The following is a 23,539-nucleotide window of genomic DNA, read 5'->3' on the forward strand; positions in this document are numbered from 1 at the left end:
TCTAACTAGATTCAAAACAAGTAGTTTGTAAATGAGAATGCCTGTTTATTTGGAGCAAGAAATACAACTAAGGGCCAAGTAGATTAGACTTCTTGGGTAGTCAAATCAGAACATCCTCCCTAATTTCACCTTTTACAACATATTTTAGAACCAAATTTATGAATTTACTAAATTGTTCCAAAAGTATCTCAGTGCACATGGGTTGTATATTCTCCTTCCACCTTCCCAGTGTGGTATATGAAATATTTTAGTAATGTGTCCTCAGATCACACATAGAACAGATTACTTCTGTGAACATGATCTTTGCAAAGATGACTCATACTTGTGGCCCTTTTTGTCATGGAAGATGACTCCATCTGAGTATCTTATTTCTTTTCTGCTTTTTTATCTAGTCTTAAGGATCCATTTGTCTTTGGGATATAACATCTGTCCACTGTCCACAAGCTTCGTTTGTTTTTTTTAAGTGAATTTCTTAAATATTTAAACCTGGGCATTTCACACTCAGATTTACCTTTCTCCCCATTCAATTCTAATGAATGTGGCTTTGCTCTTACTACATACTGCTGTCCTCCTTTTAAAGTGCACATGATCTGGTTCAACAGTCAGGTTAAATCATTTTTTCCACAACTCTGAACAGGTTCCATCTCAGCTCTAGGCTATTCTTTATGTGTGTGGCTTACAGTTTCTGTAACGCATATTAGCTTGGAAATTGAATTTGCACTCATCTTCAGGTTTGGAGAATTGAGTGCTGCTGCTAATAGATGCTCACACACCCTTTATATGGATGACACATTTTTAAAGAACTCAAGGACAGTAATTCACTGTTTTGACTTAGCTGCCATCTCTTGTCAGTCTAAGTGCTTTTTTTTTGGCTAATCTCAGCTGTGATAGCTTCAGCTGCCACCTCTATGGTGACATCTTACCAGTTCCCATCCCTTTCTGAGATCAGTATAGCTAAAGCTATCTGCTGGACATCTCCATGCCTGTTACCTTCTGCACCTCAAATCTGATGTGCCCTATAACTAAATTCTTTATCTTTTTTTTTTTTTCCTCAAGTCTGTTCTTACTTTAACCACTGTATCAACAGCTCCATGACAAACACAACTCACTGAGGCCAGAAGATTCTTTCTCTGTTCGTATCTTGGTCAACTCCACATTTTCCTTCTTCCATCCCTACAGCACTTGTTTGCTTCGTGCCTTCACATTTCCTATTCCTGCTGTGATAGCCACTGTCTGTACTGACAACTCCAAGTTGTCCTCTTCTGTTGCCATTGATCATCCTAAAATAAGCTAATATAATTTCCTTGCTTAAAATTCTCCAGTAATTTCCAGTTGACTTGAGAATAAAACCCAAACTTAGGAGCATCTTAGAGTGGTATACAAGGTTATCTGGCTCCTTCTAGCCCGTGGTTCTCACTTGAGGACATTTTTGCTCCCCAGGGGACATTTGGCAATCCCTGGAGACATTATTGGTTGTCACAACTGTGGGTGTGTAGGGGAAGTGATAATGGCATCTAGGGTAGAGGTCATGGATGCCGCAAAATAGTCTGCCATGCACAGGAAAGGCCTTCGTCCTGTCCCAGCAAAGATTTACCCAGTCCAAAAGGTCAGAAAGGTGAAGTTGAGAACCCCTGCTGTAGCCTTAGTGATGAGTGGCAGCACCTTCTCCCATTCCTGTGCTTCATCCACAACTTATCACATATAATCCATCCAGATCTCCACACTGTTCATGCCTTTGTTTATTCTTTTGCTTTTGTTGTTTCCTTTGCCTGGAATTCTATGGGGCAGCCCTCCTCCTAGTCCGAAATGAGTTCTTCTGTGTTTTCCAAGTTTGATACTAAAAGCTCCTTGAGGGGAGAGAGGGGTTCTCCCATATCTTTGCATTCCTGGCACTTCACATACAGTACTTATCTTAACAGGCAGTCAGTAAATTTTTTTTTTTTTTTAAATAAAAGATGGCACAGGCTGTCCTGAGCATAATTTAACTTTTAAATCAGAGACTGCTGAGTCTTTCATAATTCCTTAGAATGTCCTCTTGAAGTTTAGGTAATGGAGAATAATATAGATGCAAAAAGCAGAAGAGGGCAGGCACAGCATGTATTTTGAATTAGCTGCATTTTAAATACTGTCTCTCATGTTTAGTGTCTTAACTTTGATATCTTAACGCCTTCAATTTTTTTCCCTCCATCTTTAGATATCACACTTCAGTGGCTTATTCAACATTCAAAATCTAGAAGAAGCTGAAGCATCTCCTGAAGTCTTCCAGTCCTTCCTGGCTATAATCCTAGAATTATTGTCCGTTCCTCTGAAGTACTTCCCAGAATACGGTCCTTCCTAAACCCGAGAAATTGCCTTTTTCAGAGTTTATTTCTCTTGTGCACTGCTGAAGATGTGTATCCCTAATCCTTCATAAAGAATCAGCTAGAGTTGTCATGATAAAGTCAGCACACACAAAAAAAGCTTCTTATACATACTTGTCTTAAACAGTGTGTAGAGCTTTTTTTTTTTTAAACACACACTTGACCATCTTAAATCAAGAAAATTGCATATTTCTGTTCTAGTCTTTCGGGCCAGATTTTTATATTGGTTTTCAGTAAATGTCTAGATATTTCCTTATAGAGTCCATTAGCTTAATACTGATACTGACTTGATACAGCATGAAGTTTCTAGTGCCACACACAGTATTTAGAAAACCTTTAGCCTGACTCATGTGGGATATAAACATAATGTTTACATATCTCACAAATGCATGTGAAATGTATAATTACACCTTAGGAATTTAAAAAATGGTCTGCAAAGAGTGAGCAGAGGCACCAGATCAGTGTTGTTATTGGTTCTTTATACTGGTGAGATCGTATATGAATTCTAAAAAGACTGCTTTCTAAGAATTCTTCATCACCAGATAGCAGTTGGGGATATGGGAGGAACTAAGGCATGCTGTTGTGTATCTGTCCAGATCATTACTTCTCTATTTTTTCTTTTTCTTTTTCTCTTTTTTGGAGAGGGTGGGGTTCAACACACTTTTTTAAAGGGTTGGGAATTGAAGATTTTCTCAAAGGCTTTCATGAATTTAGAGCATTCCAGCCAATATAATAAAATGTGTTAAGAATGTCAGACTTTGTTCAAACACCTGTTTGTTCTTTCTATCTCTAGTCATTAAATCAGTGCTGCTGCATGACACTCTAACTCTTGACTTTTTATATCCAGTCATAGACGTTCAGCACAATAGATACTTAGAAACAAATACAAATTCTTATTTTTCTCTCTTACTGATGTAAGGTTTGGCACTCTTTTGTCTGGTGCCATTAGACATCTTGATTATTGTGACAACTCTAGACCTGCCTGCTCTGTCTAGTGTAATCATGCGCAAAGTCTACAGGTTGTTTAATAATCAATCACACAGAGAACTGAGGAACTGATGCTGTGTATTGTTTGCTTCTACGATACGGAGATGTATAAAAACTTAAAACAAACATGTTTTGTAGTTTAGTGATGTCCATATACATAAAGGGACACATTAATACTGGTTCACTTGTAAATTGTTATTCACATAAACCACTGTAGTAGATAAAACTTTATGCTACACCTGCTTATGTGTTGCCTCACACTGTGTGTGATTTTGTTTCTTTTGTTAAGCAGCACTCATGTAGACAGTGCGTTTCCATACATGTTGAGCACTCAAAAGTGCAGTCAACAGTTGTTTTAATGAATACCAGTTTTAATTTATAGACTGCCATGGCCTTAACAATATTCTGTACAAAATACTGCACTGTGTTGCACAGATACTACTTGTTTTCCTCCATTCACATTTTTATGAGTAGAATCTCAGCTTTTAAAATTCTGTTCTTATTCTTTGAAGCATGTTGCATACTTCCCTGGTGGGATGGATGGTTCTGTAAATGAAGGGATATTTAAACTTGCTACTGTAGCTCAACACCATTAATGGTTACTGTGAACCATTACAAAGAATGTGGCAATTTGCTTGTGCCTAAAAGGAATTGGAACTAAAGTGTGTGACTGTGTGGGGACTGCGTTGGTTCGTTAATTGACCTATAGCTAAAACTTAATGTGTTTGTGTGTCTGTTCATTGCTTTCAGCATTTCAAGACATCCAAACTCTACTACCAACATTTTCCTGTGCATTAACTTCTGCATGTGAAAACAGTTACTGAACTTTGTAAATACGTGAATTTTTTTATTTAGGTGATGCATTTTTTGTCTGTTTACTGCTCTTCTCAGCTTTATTCAATAAACTTGCATTTTGAGGGTTGTATTGACAATTTTAACTTAAAATGTGCATCATGATGGAAGGTGCTGACTTTTTTGGAAGGGGATGGGAGGAAAGTTACCATGAGCAAGGTCCATAGACAATGTGCTAGAAAGAAATCAGCTCACTTCTCAAAGAATTGGGTCTGCGGGCTAGTTAAAATAGAAATAAACTTTTAAAATATCCACAGGATTGATGCTGCGATTTTTTGGGGGGGATAGGGTGGAGGAGATGGTATGACTTGTAAACTGTGCTGATATACCAAATTTAGGACTTTTATAAGCGGCAAGAGCTAGTTGGTTAGGCATTTTATAATCTGTTTTAAAAATTATAACAAATGTACTATTAAACTGAAATTGCAAGGCAGGCCTACTTACTTCAGTTCCAGAATGAAAAGATTTTAAGTATCAAACATGGTTTGATACTTAGGTTTTCCCTAAGAAGCACATTTTTAATTTTTATTTATTTTTTAAAGATTTTATTTGACAGAGACACAGCAAGAGAGGGAACACAAGCAGGGGGAGAGGGAGAGGGAGAAGCAGGCTTCCCACAGAGCAGGGAGCCCAATGTGTGGGGCTTGATCCCAGGACCCTGGGATCATGACCTGAGCCGAAGGCAGATGCTTAACAACTGAGCCACCCAGGTGCCCCAAAAAGCACATCTTTAAAGTAAAGCCATTTGGCCTACTTCGCTAGTGTATTATCTTTTGCATTATAAAAGTGAACATTTATCTCAGCTATTGCAGAAATGATCTTTATGTAGTTTTACTCAAGAAAAGTTCAACTTGGCTTTTCCTCTGTATCAGTATGGTTATTCTGTACAGCCAAACCTTGTTGGCCAATTGGATGTGTGATTTAGCATTTCTAGGACAGAAGTCCCTAGGATATCCAGTTTCATTTCTTGTATGGAATTGGTGGAGACATTTAGTCAAGCAGTTAACTTGGTCTTCTTATCACCCTCCTACCAAAGTGATTTTTCAAGGAGGGATGTGATGTCTGGGGAAGGGGTGGGGAGGATATAAGGTTAGTTTACTGTATCCTTGATTTTAAGCTTATAACTGCTTTGCTTTCAAAAATTGAGACTTCTGAAATTGGTTCCTTTGATTCTGTCAAGTAAATTGGATGTGTTGGACTGTGGCTACTTCAGTCCTCATTGTTTTAACTGAAGATCTAATTGCCTTGTGTAATTCTATCCATACAGGATCCAGTTACACTGAAATCCTGTTGATTTGGTAATTTCAGCCTCATTGTCTGGTAGATTGAGAACTGGAGTGGAAGTCTGAATTTACTCTAGCCAGCATTATAATGTAACATCCACTTGGCCAAATACTTCAAAAAATGCCATCGCGGGGAAACCATCATGTTGAGTGTTTGAAATATTTTATTCTCTTACAAACTTTAACTGTTGTGCCCTCAATAACATATATGCTTGTGAAGATGCTTGAAAAGGAAAACAGTAAAGCAAACACTAGCCTTGCCAACTTCCCTTAAGCTTGCAGTTCTACGTGTGGCCCGCTGCAGGTGTTTCCTGTTGATTAGTAAATAGCCTCCGTGCAATTACTGTTTAAAACTCAGCTATTAATAAAAATGGGTGCTTTTGTAATTGCTGCTGCTTGACTGTTCCTAGGGAAACAGAAGCAAGTCATTGACATGCTAGATAGATTGCGGTGGGAAGTTTCTTAATCTAAGCAATAGCAGTAGTCATTCATTATTCCATTTCATTTACAAGCCCTCTCTTCAGTAAGGTAATTTCTATTTTAAAACTGCAAGGCAGCTGGTAACTTAGTTAATGCAGATTTCCTAGCAGGAATCAGAGGGGAAAAGATCCTTTAACTTCATTTTATTGGGGTTTGCAGGTCTTGCATTTATGAAAGGAAGGGATGTGGTAGGAAAATATATATGTATATATTTTTAAAGATTTTATTTATTTGACAGAGGCACAGTGAGAGAGGGAACACAAGCAGGGGGAGTGGGAGAGGGAGTAGCAGGCTTCCCGCCGAGCAGGGAGCCCGATGCGGGGCTCGATCCCAAGACCCAGGGGTCACGACCCGAGTTTAACAACTGAGCCACCCAGGCGCTCCATGTAGGAAAATAATTTGTCCGTTTAAAATGCTAATGTAGTTTGGCTCTGTTGAGTGCTGGATTGACATTTGAGAGAATGGGTTCCTTTCTTTGTTATTAACTGATTGGTGAGTTGCTGAATTCCCTCTGGCTCTGTAGTTTCCCTATCTGTAAAATGAAGAGTAGAGGATTTCTAATATAATTTCTTCTAACAGACTACTGTTCTAGCAGCAGAGAAGGCAGATGACAAGGCCCACTTGGCCTGGTGACTATGTTAACTTTGCATGTTTTTCATCTTGGAAATAATCCAAAAGCACAAATATTTACATTTTATCACTTTAACACAGTTAAAAGCTGGAGGTCACAGACATTTTACAGAATAATACAATAACTTACATTTTGTTTGAGGGAAATGCTATAAAACATACAGGCTTATAATTTGAAAGCCATTTAAAAAATTTAGAGTATCTCTCCCAGACTGCAGAAAAGTGTTTATTCTGGTATACAGTGTGGAAAAAGACATACCTACTACCAATTTGGAGGCAAACTATTTTAGAGCTAATGTTTAACACTTTATATAAACTGCCGTGTTACTGGGTTCTGCTAGAATTTATTTGGAGCTTGGAGAAAACTGGAGCAGTTAGAAAATACTTCTTTTCAAAGTAATGAGAGGGGAAAAAAAACCCCAACAAAATCAATGTAATCCCTTTTGAACACGGGATATAGAACATCAATAGATTGCCAATTATGGTATCTCCTCCAACCAGCGTTTATATACGGCTTTGGCCTACTCTTTTGTAGTCTGTATCACACAATGTGCTATCTTGTTTCTACATATTAAAAGTCCACCATTTCTATCTACCAGTTACCCAATATTTGAATTAAATAACTCCTTTTTCTATTTGTATCATTTTCTAAGGAAAAAGAAATTGTTAATATTTATCATATCGCTAATTGATTTATGAAAGCACAAGCTCTCCTCGCCCTTCAAAGAAGGTTAAGAATTTTTATGATACCTACTTTCTCTGGAAACATCAATAACCTAAAGGGTGGGCATGGCATATGAATGGTGAATATCAATTTTTTTTAAATTTTTTTATTGTTATGTTAATCCCCATACATTACATCATTAGTTTTAGATATAGTGTTCCATGATTCATTGTTTGTGCATAACACCCAGTGCTCCACGCAGAACGTGCCCTCCTCAATACCCATCACCAGGCTAACCCATCCTCCCACCCCCCTCCCCTCTAGAACCCTCAGTTTGTTTTTCAGAGTCCATTGTCTCTCATGGTTCGTCTCCCCCTCCGATTTCCCCCCCTTCATTCTTCCCCTCCTGCTACATTCTTCTTCTTCTTTTTTTCTTTCTTAACATATATTGCATTATTTGTTTCAGAGGTACAGATCTGAGATTCAACAGTCTTGCACAATTCACAGCGCTTACCAGAGCACATACCCTCCCCAGTGTCCATCTCCCAGCCACCCCATCCCTCCCACCCCACCCCCCACTCCAGCAACCCTCAGTTTGTTTCCTGAGATTGAGAGTGAATATCAATTCTTGATGGATAATCACCGCATTCGATTTAGTGGTTTAGTAGACCAGGTGGGGAAAGGAAACTTACCACTTTTTTTTTTTCTAGGTTCCATTTATTTTTTGAATGATTTTTAATAGGTAAGTCACATGATTCAAAAATTGAAAATACCCAAAGAAACATGCCAGTCGGTCTGGCCCATGACTGAGTAACCACCCTTCCTCCCACCACCACTCTGGTCTTACAGGTAATCCTTACATCACTTTCTTATTTTTTTTCCTAGTGTTTTCCTTATACAAAATACAAAAAGCCAATAGAAATATATATATATATTTTTTTTTTTTTAAAGATTTTATTTATTTATTTATTGGAGAGCGAGCGAGAGAGAAACAGCATGAGAGAGGAGAGGGTCAGAGGGAGAAGCAGGCTCCCCGCTGAGCCGGGAGCCCGATGTGGGACTCGATCCCAGGACCCTGGGATCATGACCTGAGCCGAAGGCAGTCGCTTAACCAACTGAGCCACCCAGGCGCCCAGAAATATATATATTTTTAATCACTTTCTTTCACAGAAAGTAGTATACTGATTTGAATGTGACTTTATCCAATTACTCTGTCCTAGCAATCTTTCCATATCAATATATAGAGAGTTCCTCATTCTCCTTCATAGCAGCGTGGTTCCCATTTCATTATGTATGTGGTTTTCACTGGTCCAGATTCCATAGTTTACCTAACTGGTCTCCTTTTGATAGATATTTGGGTTGTTTATAACCTTTTGCTTTTGTGACCAGTACTGCAGTGGATCATGTATGTGTGCAGCAATTCACAGAAGCATATCTTTGTCAAAGGGTAAATGGGTTTGTACTTCGGCTAGGAATTGCCAAACTTCCCTTCACAGAGGATATGCCAGTTTTTATTTCTACCAGTTCCTGTCCCCCATGTCTTGTCAGCAGAGTGTGTTGACAAACTTCTGGATATCTGCCCATCAAATAAGTGGGAATGATAATTACATACAATTTTAAATGTGAAATTTAGCTTTTCTTACCCTGCTGAAGAGACAGTATTACCTTAATTCTGGAGTTGGATTTCCACTAAATTAATGTGATTTTTTTTTTTTTAAAGATTTTATTTATTTGACAGCGACAGTGAGAGAGGGAACACAAGCAGGGGGAGTGGGAGAAGCAGGCTTCCCGCCGAGCAGGGAGCCCAATGCGGGGCTTGATCCCAGGACCCTGGGATCATGACCCAAGCCGAAGGCAGATGCTTAACCACTGAGCCACCCAGGTGCCCCAAATTAATGTGATTGTAGGTAATTTCCTCCTTGTCCCCCCTTTTTTCTTAAGTCTCTCCCCGCACCTTTTACAAAGTAAGTATATATTGCTTCAAAAAGAAGCAGTACTCAGTTTTAAATGTCATCATTTTGTCACTTGTTTTGTTTTACATTGTTGCTTTGGATAATAAATCCCTTTTAATTCCTTAGAGCAGAAAAATCCTCCTTTTAAGAGACTATTTTAACCCTGATATTTAACATAGGAATCTCTGGAAGTATCCTTATACCCTTTGCGGTCATTATAGGGCCAGAGCTATTTTCTGGCTTTGCAGTTTTAGGAACTTAGTGCACTGATTCACTCAGACTCACAAGATTGATTCTGACAACTGGAATGTCCACCTATTTATTTACAATGGCGGATATCTTTAAACACCAAAATACACCTCCTAGGTCACTTCTTTCAGCTATCTAAGAGGGAGATTGAATTTGGATCACCTTGTGGGATATAATTTCAAATCAGAGATTTAGGACCATGAGGTATAGAAGCTAGAACAGGTTAGGTAGAACTGGAATTAGACGTGAGGATTCAAAGCTCTTTCAGCTGATCTTGGACTGTGGTGAGTTTTAGTCCTTGTCCAGTCTCATATTTGGTTTCCTTAGACACATTTTTCTCCTAAAATAGTGCTTTGAAAATAGGAGGCGGCTTACTTGTTTAATTCATCCAAAAGACCTCAGGTTCATATGAACCAGGTACTTTTACTAAATGCTGGTCAGTTCACAGAGTTCATGAGTAGTAAAAGGGCTTACTATGGGACACTGTTGTAGGTAATACATTCAATAATTTAGTTCTCACAACTGCCATATGCTCTAAGTACTGTTCTTATTACCCTCATTTTACAGATGGGAAAACCAGGTCCAGAAAAGTTAAGTAACTTCCCAAGGTCACTCAGAGGCCAGAGCTATGATTTGAACATCTGGCAATCAGCTTCTGAGTCTGGGTTCTTAGCTGTCATCTCTTTGGCGTCCCCCAGAGTGAAGCCAATTTTACCGTAGTACATTTCATTCTTTTTTTATCAGTCCCCTGATGCTCTTGTGAGGCTGTGCAGAAAAGCCTATCAGAAAACAGTTTCATAAAGTTGATTTTTAAGGTTGAGGTTTTCTGAATAGATAGGGGTGTTGTCCCAATCTTAACAGTCGCATTTACCTTGAGGGGGGTCCTAGGCTAATCCAAAAGGCTAGCACAAGATATTCCGTGTTCTTTTGGTTCAATTCAATTCAAGACAAAACACTTTCTGAACCTGGCCCCCAAATCTTTGGCTGTGCATTGCAGGGCGCTAATGTCAACAATGTTGCCTGTGGGGTGGCTTGGGAAGAGTAGAAAAACCAGTTGCTTTGAGGGCCAGCTAGTTTTGGTAAATTCCGCTAAAGCTCAGGAGACCTGGGTGGTAGCTCTTTTTCTGCCTACAGTAAGTAGCTCAGAGAACTTGAACCTTCCAACCTGATTTCTTCCCTTAGGGCTTGTGGAATAGGCCTAACAGTGCTTTCTGTGAAGATTAAACAAGAACACATTTTATTTTATTTTATTTTATTTTTAATTTATTTGGCAGAGAGACAGCGAGAGAGGGAACACGAGCGGGGGGAGCAGGAGAGGGAGAAGCAGGCTTCCCGCCGAGCAGGGAGCCCGATGTGGGGCTCAATCCCAGGACCCTGAGATCATGACCCGAACCGAAGGCAGATGTTTAACCAACTGAGCCACCCAGGTGCCCCACAAGAACACATTTTAAAAACCGTAAGACTTACACGACTGGCAGCTACTGTCAGTTTTACCAGGAAAAGCATCTCTCAGAAGTTGGTTTTCTCTGGTTATGAGAAGAAATTTGTTTTTGTTTTTATTAGAGCTTGTCTCCAAATGTGAGGACAGGAGCTGTCATTAATGTGGACTGCACTTGACCATGGTGCAAGATCAAATTTAAAACTTTTAAAATTTGCAATAAAATAGATTACGAAGGGAACAACACATACCTTAATGTTCACATTCAGTTTTCAAGTCCTTGGAAGGCAGACCTGAAAGCCCTAAGACTGGATTTCTAGCAGGGTTCCCAGCTGCCTTTCACAGAGGAGTAAATGAAGTAGGCAAAAGACCTTGGTTCAAGCTCTCTTTATACTCTGATGCTTGGGCAGGCCTATCTCTCAGGATTTTGGGGGGAGGAATAAGACTCAGCCAAAAAAAGGGAGGTCTTACCAGGTGCCAGTTACCTTGAGTTGTAATAAAATGTTTCTTTGGGCTCCTGCGTCCCCATTACATACACCTCCTCTGTGTTGCAAAAAGTCTCCTGAAGGTCCTGGGATCTAGCCCCGCATCGGGCTTCCTGCTTAGCGGGAAGCCTGCTTCTCCCTCTCCCACTCCCCCTGCTTGTGTTCCCTCTCTCACTATTTCTCTCTGTCAAATAAATAAATAAACTCTTTAAAAAAAAGGTCCCCTGACTCTGAAAATGTGATGATTGTGCCACATGACAAATTTATCATCCTCTTAATCACTCCTTTGGTCAGTCAGCCAGTCTCTGATTTGGGCCATCCATCAGGCTTTGCTTCCCACGCTTTTCAGAAACCTTGGTGTAACAAGCACATGGTCTAACTTTGAGGGAACACCTTAACAGACATCTACAAATGTAGCAAACAAAAGAAAACAAAACCTCTAAACTGTTGAATCGTTACATGAGAGCCATAGCCCTTCAGAGCTGGTATTTGCAACCTTCTTAATTATAAAAAGTAGATACAGAATGGATAAAGTGCTTTGACCAGGAGTCTGTCCTACAACCCAAAGGTTAGGTCACTACTGTGGTGCACAGAAGATATGGCGGGAGTAGCAGAGGCGGGAGGGGACCTGGTTAAATAGATTTGGCAAAAATAATTCGGTGGTAGCGGCCACCTTAACTCTTCCCCTCTTTTTTTTTTTTATTTTTTTTATTTTTTTTTTTTTTATTTTTTATTTTTTTAGATTATTTATTTATTTATTTATTTGAGAGAGAGAATGAGAGAGAGAGAAATAGAGAGCACAGGAGGGGGGAGTGTCAGAGGGAGAAGCAGACTCCCTGCTAAGCAGGGAACCCGATGTGGGACTCAATCCCGGGACTCCAGGATCATGACCTGAGCTGAAGGCAGTCGCTTAACCAACTGAGCCACCCAGGAACCCTCTTTTTTTTTTTTAAAGCTCTTATTTCCGAGACAAAGCCAATATAACCTAATTCAACATTTCTGAAATTGCCAGATGCTAAGAATCGCCCAGGAGCACTTGTTATACACACATTCCCAGGACCCTCCACTGGCATTTGCTAGGTCTAGTACAAGATACGGGAATATGTGTTTTACAATCGCAGTAAGCGATTCTTAAAATTATGGTGTTCTGATAAAAAGAGTAGAATTCAGGATACCTTTTTTTGTGCCGTCTGGAGCTACGAGGTAGTATCCCACCCCCCACCGTAAACAACGATCTTGTTAAAAATCCTGCCCCTGCAATGCAAAAGTAGCTCTTTTTGTAAGGAAATGCCCGTTTCCCTCTTCCTTACGTCTTTTAACTGGCACCATCCCTCACCTAGATCTGGAGTGGCGGTCCCAGCTAGGCTGGAGACAGGTTCTACCCAAAGCCGGGCGGGTTGGGGGCCACGTCTCTGTCCGGCGTCCAACTGGTGCTCCCGTGCTGCGCTCCCATTGGCTGGAAGTTTCCTCCGCAAGTAGCCCGAGCGGCCCCTACTCGCCACGCCAGCCCATCTGGACTCCGACCGCCCAGGGGGCGGGGCGGGAGACTGGGGCGGGGCCCCGAGGGCGGGGCGGGGGGATGGGGCGGGGCCTCGCGGCGCTGCGGAAGTCCGGACGGCCTATGGCGCGGGAGGGAGTCCCCGGCCGCGCCCCACGAGGCCGGGCCGGGCCGGGCCAATCCCGGGCGACTGGGCGGGCGAACGCGGGGCCAGGCCGGCCGGCCCGAGGGACTGGGGGTGGGGGACAATGGGCCGGTTCCTGGTGCGTCACGGGGGAGTTCCTTAAAGGGGAAGTGAGCGGGGCTACGAGGCGGGTGTGGGGTGCGGTGGTCCGCGGGGGAGGTCCCCCGCGCTTTAAAATAATGCCCGCGGCGCCCGCGCGACCATGCAATGGCGAGCGCTCGTCCTGGGGCTGGTGCTCCTCCGGCTTGGCCTCCATGGAGTGCTGTGGCTCGTCTTCGGGCTGGGGCCCAGCATGGGCTTCTACCAGCGTTTTCCGCTCAGCTTCGGCTTCCAGCGCCTGAGGGCCCCCGACGGCCCCGAATCTCCTGCGTCGGGGCCCCCGGGCCGGCCCGGGACGCCCGGGGGGCCGTCGGGGCCGTCGTGGCTGCAGCCTCCGGGCCCCGGGGCGGCGGCAGCTGGACGGCGGCGAGCTCCGCGGCGGCCGGAGCCGGGCGTGTGCGGCCCGGCCCACTGGGGCTACGTGCTGGGCGGCCGGGGCCGCGGCCCGGACGAGTACGAGAAGCGCTACAGCGGCGCCTTCCCGCCGCAGCTGCGCGCCCAGATGCGCGACCTAGCGCGGGGCATGTTCGTCTTCGGCTACGACAACTACATGGCGCACGCCTTTCCCCAGGACGAGCTCAACCCCATCCATTGCCGCGGCCGAGGGCCTGACCGCGGGGACCCGTGAGTAGCCGGCGCGCCCCACGCGCTTCCTTCCGTCCTCCCGGTCAGGATGCAGCCTTCTGACCTCCGGGTCCCCCAAGGGATGCCACGGCGTTTAGGGGCCTGGGGCCACACCCTCCCGCGCAGTGCCTTGGCCCGACCCCCCGGGGGCCCCCCTGGGCTTTCGGGGTGTGTAGATGGGCCTGTGGCTGTTCTCTTTCTTGATTCTTCCGATATCTCTGAGTTACAGGACAGCTGTCCAGCGCAGTCTCTTTTACAGATGGGGAAACTGAGGCTCAGAGACAGGAAGGGACGGTAGCAGTACCAAAGGGTAGCTTCCGGGGCTTCAGACTTATCTCCAACAACCCCTTCTCCAGATGAATATATATATATATATATATATATATATATATATATATATATATATAATCAAAATGAAATCCCTTGTAAACGCAGCTTCAAAAGAAGCCCTCATCCCCGCGCCCCACAGCCCCATATAAAAATTCAGGAGTTGATTCCGGGTAAGGACTTCTCCAAAGCCAGCCCGTGATCAGGAGGCAGAGCGGGGCTACATTTCTCCTTCATTTACAGGGGCTGCTTTTTAGGCTGAGGAAACTTACAGGAGAGAGAGAGACACGCACACAGATTTGGCTCTGATTTGGGGTCTTGATACTCAGGGTTTGATTCCTTGGCCGCTGAATTGACTGTCACCTTTATCTGTCCCATAAATTCCTCCACTCTGGTGGCAGGACTGTCCAGTAAGGTCAGCCCGTCCTCCCCTTCCACCAGCCTTGTCTGTGGAGGCCAAGCTTCCAGGGTCACTGCTGTTGACATCAGAGTCCAAGAGGACAGCACACCCAGCTAAAGACCTTCTAGCTGGAGGGAATGGGTGTGTTTTGCCACGGACCCTGTTGGACCGGGTAGGTGACTACCTTCCTCTGGGTGGTGGGAGTGGAGGAGATGGGCTGCCCATTGCCTTGGCCCCACATTCTATGGGTGCTTTTGGACTTTTGGGGGATGTATCTTCCTTCATCTGGTAAAAGGAAGAGTCCAGTCCTTAACTTATGAAAAGGAAGCCCCTATATCAAAGGGGCTTGAAGAATTTAAAAAAATGGTTTGGTTATCTACAAAGTCTTTTCTTAAATGACAATTTGAGGAGCATGAGTTTTAGTGAAGCGAGGGGCATGGTCCAAGCTAGTTTCAAAGGACTGGGCCTTTTTAAAATTATAGGAAACTGGGGGCGCCTGGGTGGCTCAGTTGGTTAAGCGACTGCCTTCGGCTCAGGTCATGATCCTGGAGTCCCGGGATCGAGTCCCGCATCGGGCTCCCTGCTCGGCGGGGAGCCTGCTTCTCCCTCTAACCCTCCCCCCTCTCATGTACTCTCTCTCTCTCTCTCTCATTCTCGCTCTCTCAAATAAATAAATAAATCTTAAAAAAAAAATTATAGGAAACTGATGAGTTATTTTTCTTGCTTCATTATGTCAGGCTTTATGCATATAAATATTTTCTATCTCACTTTATTTTTTTTGAGAAAAATTTTTATTAAGTTTTGATTACAAATTACTGTGGCCTTTCCAGATATTAGGAAATTAATGAGTTAATTGTTAGTCCTTAACTGTATAGACTTTATACCTATGTATTTTCTTTGGATCTCATTTTTTGTTGTTTGTTATTGGAGGAAAAAAGATTAAAATTTGAAAAAAAATAAAAAAGCCTAAACCCCACCAGACAGTTATTTTTAATTTATTTTTCCTGCCAGCTCCCGCCCATATGCCTACACATATTTTACATTGTTGAAACCAAAGTGTGTGTACATATTTTGGATCTTACTTGTATTTTCTCGCTAATGCTCATGGTATTATAAAGAGGGAGAGAATACTTTGAGTTAAGTGCCCTATTCTCTCTCACAGACTTTTTCCTCAGATTTCCTTTTATGGTGTGGATCTAAGGAAAACAGTTTAATGAGGACTTGTGATAACGCTTTCAATTGGGAATATGATAATCAGGAGAGTGAGTTGATGACATTTTGATGCTTTTCTTAATGAACCTTAGGAACCCTTTGGTGAGTTGGAGCCCCTCTCCAGCAAGGTGACGTGGCACTTGGTTAACTTGCTGGTCCCTGTGGTAGTTCCTGGTGGCATAGGCTTTTGTTTCAGGATGAAGTCTGCTGATGAGTGTCTTGGTTTGATTGTACAGTGGCGGTGTGGGTAAACTGAGGTCAGGTTGCTTTGAGACAGATGTATTGCTGTTGGAAAGATGGAGTTTGAAATATTGGGGGGATGGCATTTGGGAAGGGTTGTGCCCAGAGGTTAATAAACCTTTCGGTTGATAGACCTTTGGTGTCTTTGAGGAGGTGAAAGAACTCTGGGGTTATGATGGCCTTGAGTAGACCCTCACACTGGCTGCTTCCAAAGAGTGGAAAGGTTAATTTTTTTTTTACTCTCCTTTCTTTAACTTAACTCCTTTCAGACTAGTATTTTCAAGGAAAAGTTTAGAACCAGAGCTTTGTCATTCTGGCTGTGAAACAATAGGATATGTTTACATCCCCAAAATAGATAACCTGCAATAAAAACTTTTCAGATTTTATTTTTTTAATATCTTTTTTTTGGGTAAAGACTTTATTTATTTACTTGAGAGAGAGCAAGAGTGAGAGTGAGAGAACACAGAGGGAGAGGGAGCTGAGCAGCCCGACGTGGGGTCCATCCCACGACCCCGAGATCCTGACCTGAGCTGAAGGCAGATGCTTAACCGACGGAGCCACCCAGGAGCCCCCAAATTTTTCAGATTTTAAAAAATCAAATGTATTCTAATGATAGTTGTCAAGTGTATTCTAATGATGCATTTAAAATATAGAGGACAAAACCATTAGAATATTATGTAGGAAGTACAGAAACAAAATATGGGCACTCAACCTGTGTATCTTTTCTTTTTAGTCACATTTACTTGAGGCTTGTCTTGCCTGTCCTGTTTGACTGTAGGTAGGGTGAGGAGTTAACATGAAGTAAATGAAACCTGAATACTTGATAGTAGCAAATCTTTTGGCCTAGCTACAAATTAATATTAATATTAATAATAATATCCTCAATTTGGATTGGAGGATCCGAATTCAAAAGTTTCTTTTCTTTTCCTTTTTTTTTTTTTTTTAAAGATTTTATTTATTTATTTGAGAGAGAGCGCCCAAGAGGGGGTAGGGTCAGAGGGAGAAGCAGACTCCCTGCTGAGCAGGGAGCCTGACGTGGGACTCGATCCTGGGACTCCGGGATCATGATCTGAGCCGAAGGCAGTCGCTTAACCAACTGAGCCACCCAGGCGCCCCGAATTCAAAAGTTTCTTCAATTAAATTTGGATATTATATTTTTTGTAATCTTGTGAATGATAACAATAGTTCAGGCCTTGGGCACATGATCCTTCTTTGCTTCCTCCCCAGCCATTTTGCTGTTCAAGTAAAAAAGCAAATCTATGAACAACCCCAACCGATATTGGCCACCAAACCGACCCAGTCCTAGGCACCCCTAGCCTAAGATGGCCTCCTGTGCATTCTTCTTTCTTTCTAACCTCCTGTCCCACTTCAGAGTCAGACCTAAGTCTGTTTCTTTTTTTTTTTTTTTTTTTTTAAAGATTTTATTTATTTGACAGAGAGAGAGACAGTGAGAGAGGGAACACAAGCAGGGGGAGTGGGAGAGGGAGAAGCAGGCTTCCCGCAGAGCAGGGAGCCCGATGTGGGGCTCGATCCCAGGACCCTGGGATCATGACCTGAGCCGAAGGCAGACGCTTAACCACTGAGCCACCCAGGCGCCCCCCTAAGTCTTTTTCTATTTGAAGACGATTTTCCTTGCTTTACTTGGTTCTCCTTTCAGTTCCTTTCTTTGGTCTGCTGTTCCACATCACTTCAGAATTGAGTACTGTTGTGTGTTCACCTTCCTTTCCCTTTGTCGTGTCTCCCCAGATTATCCGTCCCTTGACACAGAGACTGTTTCTTGTATTACCTCTGTGCTTACCCAGCACCGGGTAGATTTCTGAACAGCTGGTACAGGTTAAGTATATGTGGGAGATTTTGTTTTTTTTTTTTTTTTTAAACCATATGTTTGATTTTGTTAGTTACATAATCAAAAATTGCCTGCCAAAGGTTGTAGTTTTTTCAGCTGTGTTTTGGGGTGATAAGAACCTTATAAATTCACACTGGGGCGAATGTCATGGACAGGCACACGTGGTAAATTAAGTGGAGAGTTTAATTCTGGGTCATCGTGGTTCAGCCACCTGGTGATGTGGAAAGATGTGTATTTGTGGGCCTAGCCCTGTACCGGGAGATTGAGTTCTTTTGGCTTGAGGCACTTAGCAGGTAAGTCAGGCTGGCCATTGATCAGTCTGCAAAGAACAAGGCCACAGTCTTATACCTACATCGTGGGCTGGCATAAATGGAATCACAGTAATATGGTGCTGTTAGGCCAAGAGGGTTTTATGGAATCTACATTTCCCTTCATACCCCTCTTTCTTTTCTTTCTATTATGGCACATTTTGAAAGAGTGTATAGCAGTTACTTGGTAGAAAATAATTAAAAGTGTTTTAATGCACACTTTAGATTTTTCAGGGGATTTGTCTGAGTAGAGAGAAGGAACCCACCCGGTTATTCCAAATTTTTATTTTTTTACTGTGGCATTTCTTTTTTCTTTCTTTTTTTTTTTTTTAAGATTTTATTTGTTTATTTGACAGAGACACAGCGAGAGTGGGAACACAAGCAGGGGGAGCAGCAGGCAGAGGGAGAAGCAGGCTTCCCGCTGAGCAGGGAGCCCGATGTGGGACTCAATCCCAGGACCCTGGGATCATGACCTGAGCTGAAGGCAGACGCTTAACTGACTGAGCCACGCAGGCGCCCCTACTGTGGCATTTCTTATAACTGTCCATTCTGAGTGACTGCTTGGGCACTGTATTGAGAGGTAGTGTAAAATCGGGTCCTTTTTAGTTACAGCCTAACAGGAAAGTACTATAAAACATGTGAAGGAGTGCAGTGGTCAGAACTACCTTCCACAGGCCTGTGCAGGTGGAGAGGGTGAGGGTACAGCTCAGGAGAGGGCAGTTGGGGTGTTTTATACATCATCCAGCTTGGATGCTAAGTGGCAAGGGAGCCATTTTCTAATGAGGTGGGACGTGGGAACCCACTCTTTGTTTCTGAGCCACAGAGCAATGCAGTTAAATATTTAAACCCGACAGAATATTCTGGAGTTGGCAGAACTGAGTACGAGGATCTCCCTGTCTACTCTGACCTTCTCCTCCAACTTCTGGCATTTCCTGTATCCTTTCTGGCTGGCACTGCCCTTGAAGTGCTTATTTTAACCCATGGCTCTCATCTTTAGAGGACCTTCTGCAATTATATAACTTTATTTAGAAAGAATCTACAAATAGAAGAAGCAGGTGCAGTTTTCAGCCATGCAGTGTGCTGGCCTCATGGCTTGTGAGGGGCGAGATAACCCTGGTTCCTAGATAACCCCTTCTATATAGCTTGTTTGAGGCAATGTATCTCAAAGTTAGCTCTAAATTCTTTGTCCTAGATTTAGTGGGGGTGACACAGCACGCAACAAAGCAACAGGAAGGCTCGCGCAGGATCAGCTGTGATGTGTTGGAGCTGTGTGTGCCTGCGTCATGTAAGGCCGTTCAGCCGACCGAGCACATTGGAGGGTACGCTTTCAGAGAGCAGAGCGGGCCGTCCAGAACAGGGGAAGCAAGACGGGGCCCCGTTCGGGTGACTCAAGGACTGGCTACAGTGGTCTGCGGATGTGCTGAAAGGTGCCATCATTTCAGCGAATCTGCTGTCGAAGATAAAGCTACGGCTTCTCACTTTGGTCTTTAATAAAAGTAAACAGGTGTCCTATTTCTCTCCTTACTTCCGTCTTTTCAGGCTTTTGCCCTTTCCTTTCTGGGCTTGTGGGAATGAGACCGGGGAATAACTGAAGTCCCCGCAGTTTGGCAAGCTGCACAATTGCTCCATCCCTGCCCTTCCCGGACCTATTCCTTGTCCTCGGCATCGGTTTTAGTGTTGTAAGGAGCTGTCGCAGTGACTGGGGAGCTTTCTCCTCATTGTAGGCCTGAAGTCGGTGTCTTAAGGTTGCTTCAGAAAGGGAAATCCGTGTTGACTGTGGGGACAGCGGGCAGAAACGAGGGTGCAGCTCCAGTGCAGAGCAGTCCTGCCCTGGCTCAGCTCCTCAGAGTTGGTGGAGGTGATGGGCATTCTTTGATTGAGATGTGAATGAGAAAATGAGATCAGGAGGTTAATTTATTCCCCCAACCAAAGCACGAGTGAGTGGTAATCAGGCCGTCACAGAAGGTATTTGCTTTTTGTTGTGTGTAACCTGCTGGAGCGGCTGATTTCTGTATTAAAGGGTCATGGTTGGGGGGGGGGGCGGCGCGCCTGCGTGGCGCAGTCAGTTAAGCATCTGCCGTGGGCTCAGGTCATGGTCTCAGGGTCCTGGGATGGAGTCCTGCTTAGCGGGGAGTCTGCTTCTCCAGCTCCCTCTGGCCCTCCCCCCTGCTTGTGCATGCACTCTCTCTCTCTCTCTCAAACAAATAAATAAAATCTTAAAAAAAAAATAAAATAAAGGGTCATGGGCAGGTCACATGGCAGGGTCTTTCTTTTTTCCATTCCTAATGATTTTGAAATCAGAGCTCTTTGAAGCTGACCAGAGAGGTGATTTGTGGTGATAAAACTGTACCTCAGGGAGGGCGCACAACGCTGGTTCACCATCTCCGGACTTCCTGTTGCATGTTCTTCCCACAATAGCGTCATCAGTGTGTCTCTGATGTTGGGTGACTTGAGTCCACTTGCAGACACTCTAGAAATGGTCACTTAGGAGATAGACCACTGCCATACTGACCCACCTATAATCGTCCCTGAATCAATAAGAGTTGCCAACAGTTTTAGTTTCTGATGGGTGTTTAGTTTTATTGTCCTTTTCTCTTTTAAAATAAAGTACCTTTCTTTAATTTTAATTTTGTTTCTTTTTCAGTTCAAATCTGAACATCAATGATGTCCTCGGGAATTACTCATTGACTCTTGTTGATGCGTTGGATACACTTGCAGTAAGTGTTTAGCCTTATTATTTTTTTCATTAATTAAGATATTTTGGGGTTGATTATCCCTAGTTTCCACCAGGGATGGGAGTTCCAGGAAAACTGATACTCAAAATGTATTCATAGCTTTGATAGCCATTGTTTATTTTAATGACCTTAATGCTGAGGGCAAGAAAAGCATTCAAGGTTAAAGGAGTGGAAATGTGATTCCCCTAAATAAAATGGAGAAGAAAGTATGATTGTTTTGGGGGAAACCTATTTTTCTCTCAGTTTCCCACTACTTTATTTGATAAAGGAATCAGTAGAGCATTCCATTCAAGTTGACAGTTACTGTAGTTAAGATCTGAGAAGTAAAAGACAAGCTCCTGAAATAGCATCTGGCTACGTGCTCCCCAACAGTGTGTCCTGAGCCCTGGTCCCGGGCCATCGCGCAAGCTCTTTTCTAGAAGAGAAGAGCTTCTCTTCACTCCTTTCTGCGTGCCACTCCCATGTTTTGTCCCCACTGGGGCTGCCAACTTGGGTGCTGCCTTTTCCCCCAGCGCCCCGTGGTTTCCCTCGTGGAGTCTGGGAGCTGGAGACCTCTGAACGGGTATGAAGAAGCACACTGCAAGCAGGACGCCACTGTGGTGTGGTACTTACCATCACGCCGTGCGCGCCATGCGCGCAGTCTGCCTCTCGGCACTTGGCTTCCAAGGCACTGTATTTCAGCGTAGCATGTTAGATCCTCCTTCGTGAAGGTGATTGCACAACCTCTTTGCTCCGCTTCATTATCCAGCATGCCTTTACCATTAGAGAATTCTTCCTGTAGTCGAGCCCAGATCCTGCATTTAATAATGTCCTCTGGTCTGTTTTAACTTCACTGAGAAGAGTTTAAAACTGTCAGGGGTTGGAAGTGGGTAGTGCTAGCTAAGTTAGTATTACAGCTGCCCAGGAGCCCACTGGCCGAAGACTCACTAGGACTCTGTGTGCCCTGTCTCTCATCTCTCTGTGCCCTCCTGGGCCCAGGGTCTGCGGGGGCCCCGGGCTTTCATTCTGCTGGCCTGTGGCTGCACAGCATTTTAGTGGCCCAGTTTCTCCTTCTGGGGTTCTTGCTGCCCCACTTCAGTCATCCATCATGGGCGGTCACAGTGTGCCCGGACAAGTCTGCTCAGCCTAATTAGGGTTAGCTTGTTGAAGATACCGGGGGCTGACTCAGCCTTGTAGGTGTTGCTTGAAGAGTCTCCCCAGACTCATAGACATTATGAAGGAGCACCTCTCTCGCACCTGACCTCTCTTTTTTGGCCTTCATTGTATCTTTTTATCCCTCCCCCATGCTCAGTAAGTACAGAGACCTCATTTCTATTACTCATTGCACTCTCCACCTAATGGTGTCTCACACATAGTAGGAGTGCAAATATGTGTTCAAAAACTGAATTTCTCCAAATTTGGCATTTCCCAGCACCGTTTCCAAGGGTATATTCCCCAAAAGAAGAATTCTGTTCCCAGGTGAACCTTGAGAAATTCTGCCTGCCCGTCCCATTATTGGAGAGCTACAACGTACCCTGACTCTGAGAAGTCCTGCAGTAAAGAAACCAATTTAACTCTTTTGTTCAGGCCAGGTTTTCTTCAGCCTGAGTGAATGATTTACAGCCTGCTTACTCTGGCTGTAGCTGTGTGACTAAAATGGTAAATTAGAATATGTAATTGAAAGTTGCTAGCTTCCTTCACCATCCTCCACTTGATCTGAGATTCTGTCAGCCTCTGCAGCTGCTAACAGATATTGTTGCTGGTGAGCATCTGTAAGGAAACAAAGCCACTTCTGTGGTTTTCATTGTAGAATATCCGGTCTTCGGTGTGCTAGCACTTCAGGCTTATTTTTCAGGTGTTACTTCAGTTGAGGTTTTCTTGTTCTCTTGCTAACATTTTAAACAGGCTCTAACAGATGTGCTGTGGAAACTGAGAAGATAGCAGTCCCCTGCCCATTGGCTGCAACTTGTAGCATTATTGCGTAATCTTTTAAAAAGAAAGAACTAAAGGCCAGGAAAGAAACATCTGTACTTAGGAATAGTAACAACGAAGAGGGGAATAAAAAGATGCGCTAGACCAATAAATACTAGGAAATAAGGCACACTTGAAAGAAATAGTGTCTGGATGAAATTACTTGTTTTTCCTTTGTGTGTGTATCATTATGATGTCCTTAAAGTCCCAGGATTGTCCTAAATTTTTGAACAGAATGAAAGCATTTTGGTTCGGTTAATCTGTAAAATTTTATTCCCAACTTGCACTTCTTATAGGAGAGAGCAGCTTAGTATGAGATCATATTCATGCACCCAAAATAGGAATTATAATTTTAGATCACTCTTTAAAAAAGGACACGGAGCTGATTATTTGTATGTCTTGTTTGTTTTGAATGCCACTGGTCTTATGCTGTGCTCCAAAAGAAAATGCTACTATTTCTCAAAGTGTTTAGATATCTGGATCACCATCAGCAAGTCCATTTTCCAGATGTTTTGGTCTCCTGGGAGCCAAGCACCCAAGCTGTCGATTTATTTGAGGAGCATAGGGGAAGTTATATTTTTGTTTCTTTGGTTTTTGGATTTATTTTTACTCATTTCAAGAATTTTAGGAACTCTGGTGCCTTGCATGCTAAATCAGATCAGACTGAAGTTTGAGGGAGAGTCTAGTGGGAAGGTGAGGGGTACTAATGATTCATGAGGAATTATTTCACAGTTTG

General features: G+C 43.3%; 2 protein-coding genes across 2 annotated transcripts in view; both read left to right on the top strand.

Moving 5' to 3' along the window:
* ARL8B (ADP ribosylation factor like GTPase 8B) overlaps positions 1 to 4,453 on the top strand; it is a 56,036-nt gene extending 51,583 nt beyond the window's left edge. The window contains exon 7 of the mRNA XM_032411833.1: positions 2,195 to 4,453. Coding sequence (XP_032267724.1) covers positions 2,195 to 2,244 — 50 coding nt within the window. The 3' untranslated portion in view covers positions 2,245 to 4,453. The remainder of the gene's footprint in view (positions 1 to 2,194) is intronic.
* Positions 4,454 to 13,172: 8,719 nt separating this feature from the next.
* Positions 13,173 to 23,539, top strand: part of EDEM1 (ER degradation enhancing alpha-mannosidase like protein 1) — a 29,131-nt gene continuing 18,764 nt past the window's right edge. The window contains exons 1-2 of the mRNA XM_032411835.1: positions 13,173 to 13,785; positions 20,763 to 20,835. Of these exons, the coding sequence (XP_032267726.1) occupies positions 13,265 to 13,785; positions 20,763 to 20,835 (594 nt within the window). The 5' untranslated portion in view covers positions 13,173 to 13,264. The remainder of the gene's footprint in view (positions 13,786 to 20,762; positions 20,836 to 23,539) is intronic.

This window comes from Phoca vitulina, unplaced genomic scaffold (assembly GCF_004348235.1).
Source record: "Phoca vitulina isolate PV1807 unplaced genomic scaffold, GSC_HSeal_1.0 scaffold13, whole genome shotgun sequence".
Taxonomy (NCBI): domain Eukaryota; kingdom Metazoa; phylum Chordata; class Mammalia; order Carnivora; family Phocidae; genus Phoca; species Phoca vitulina.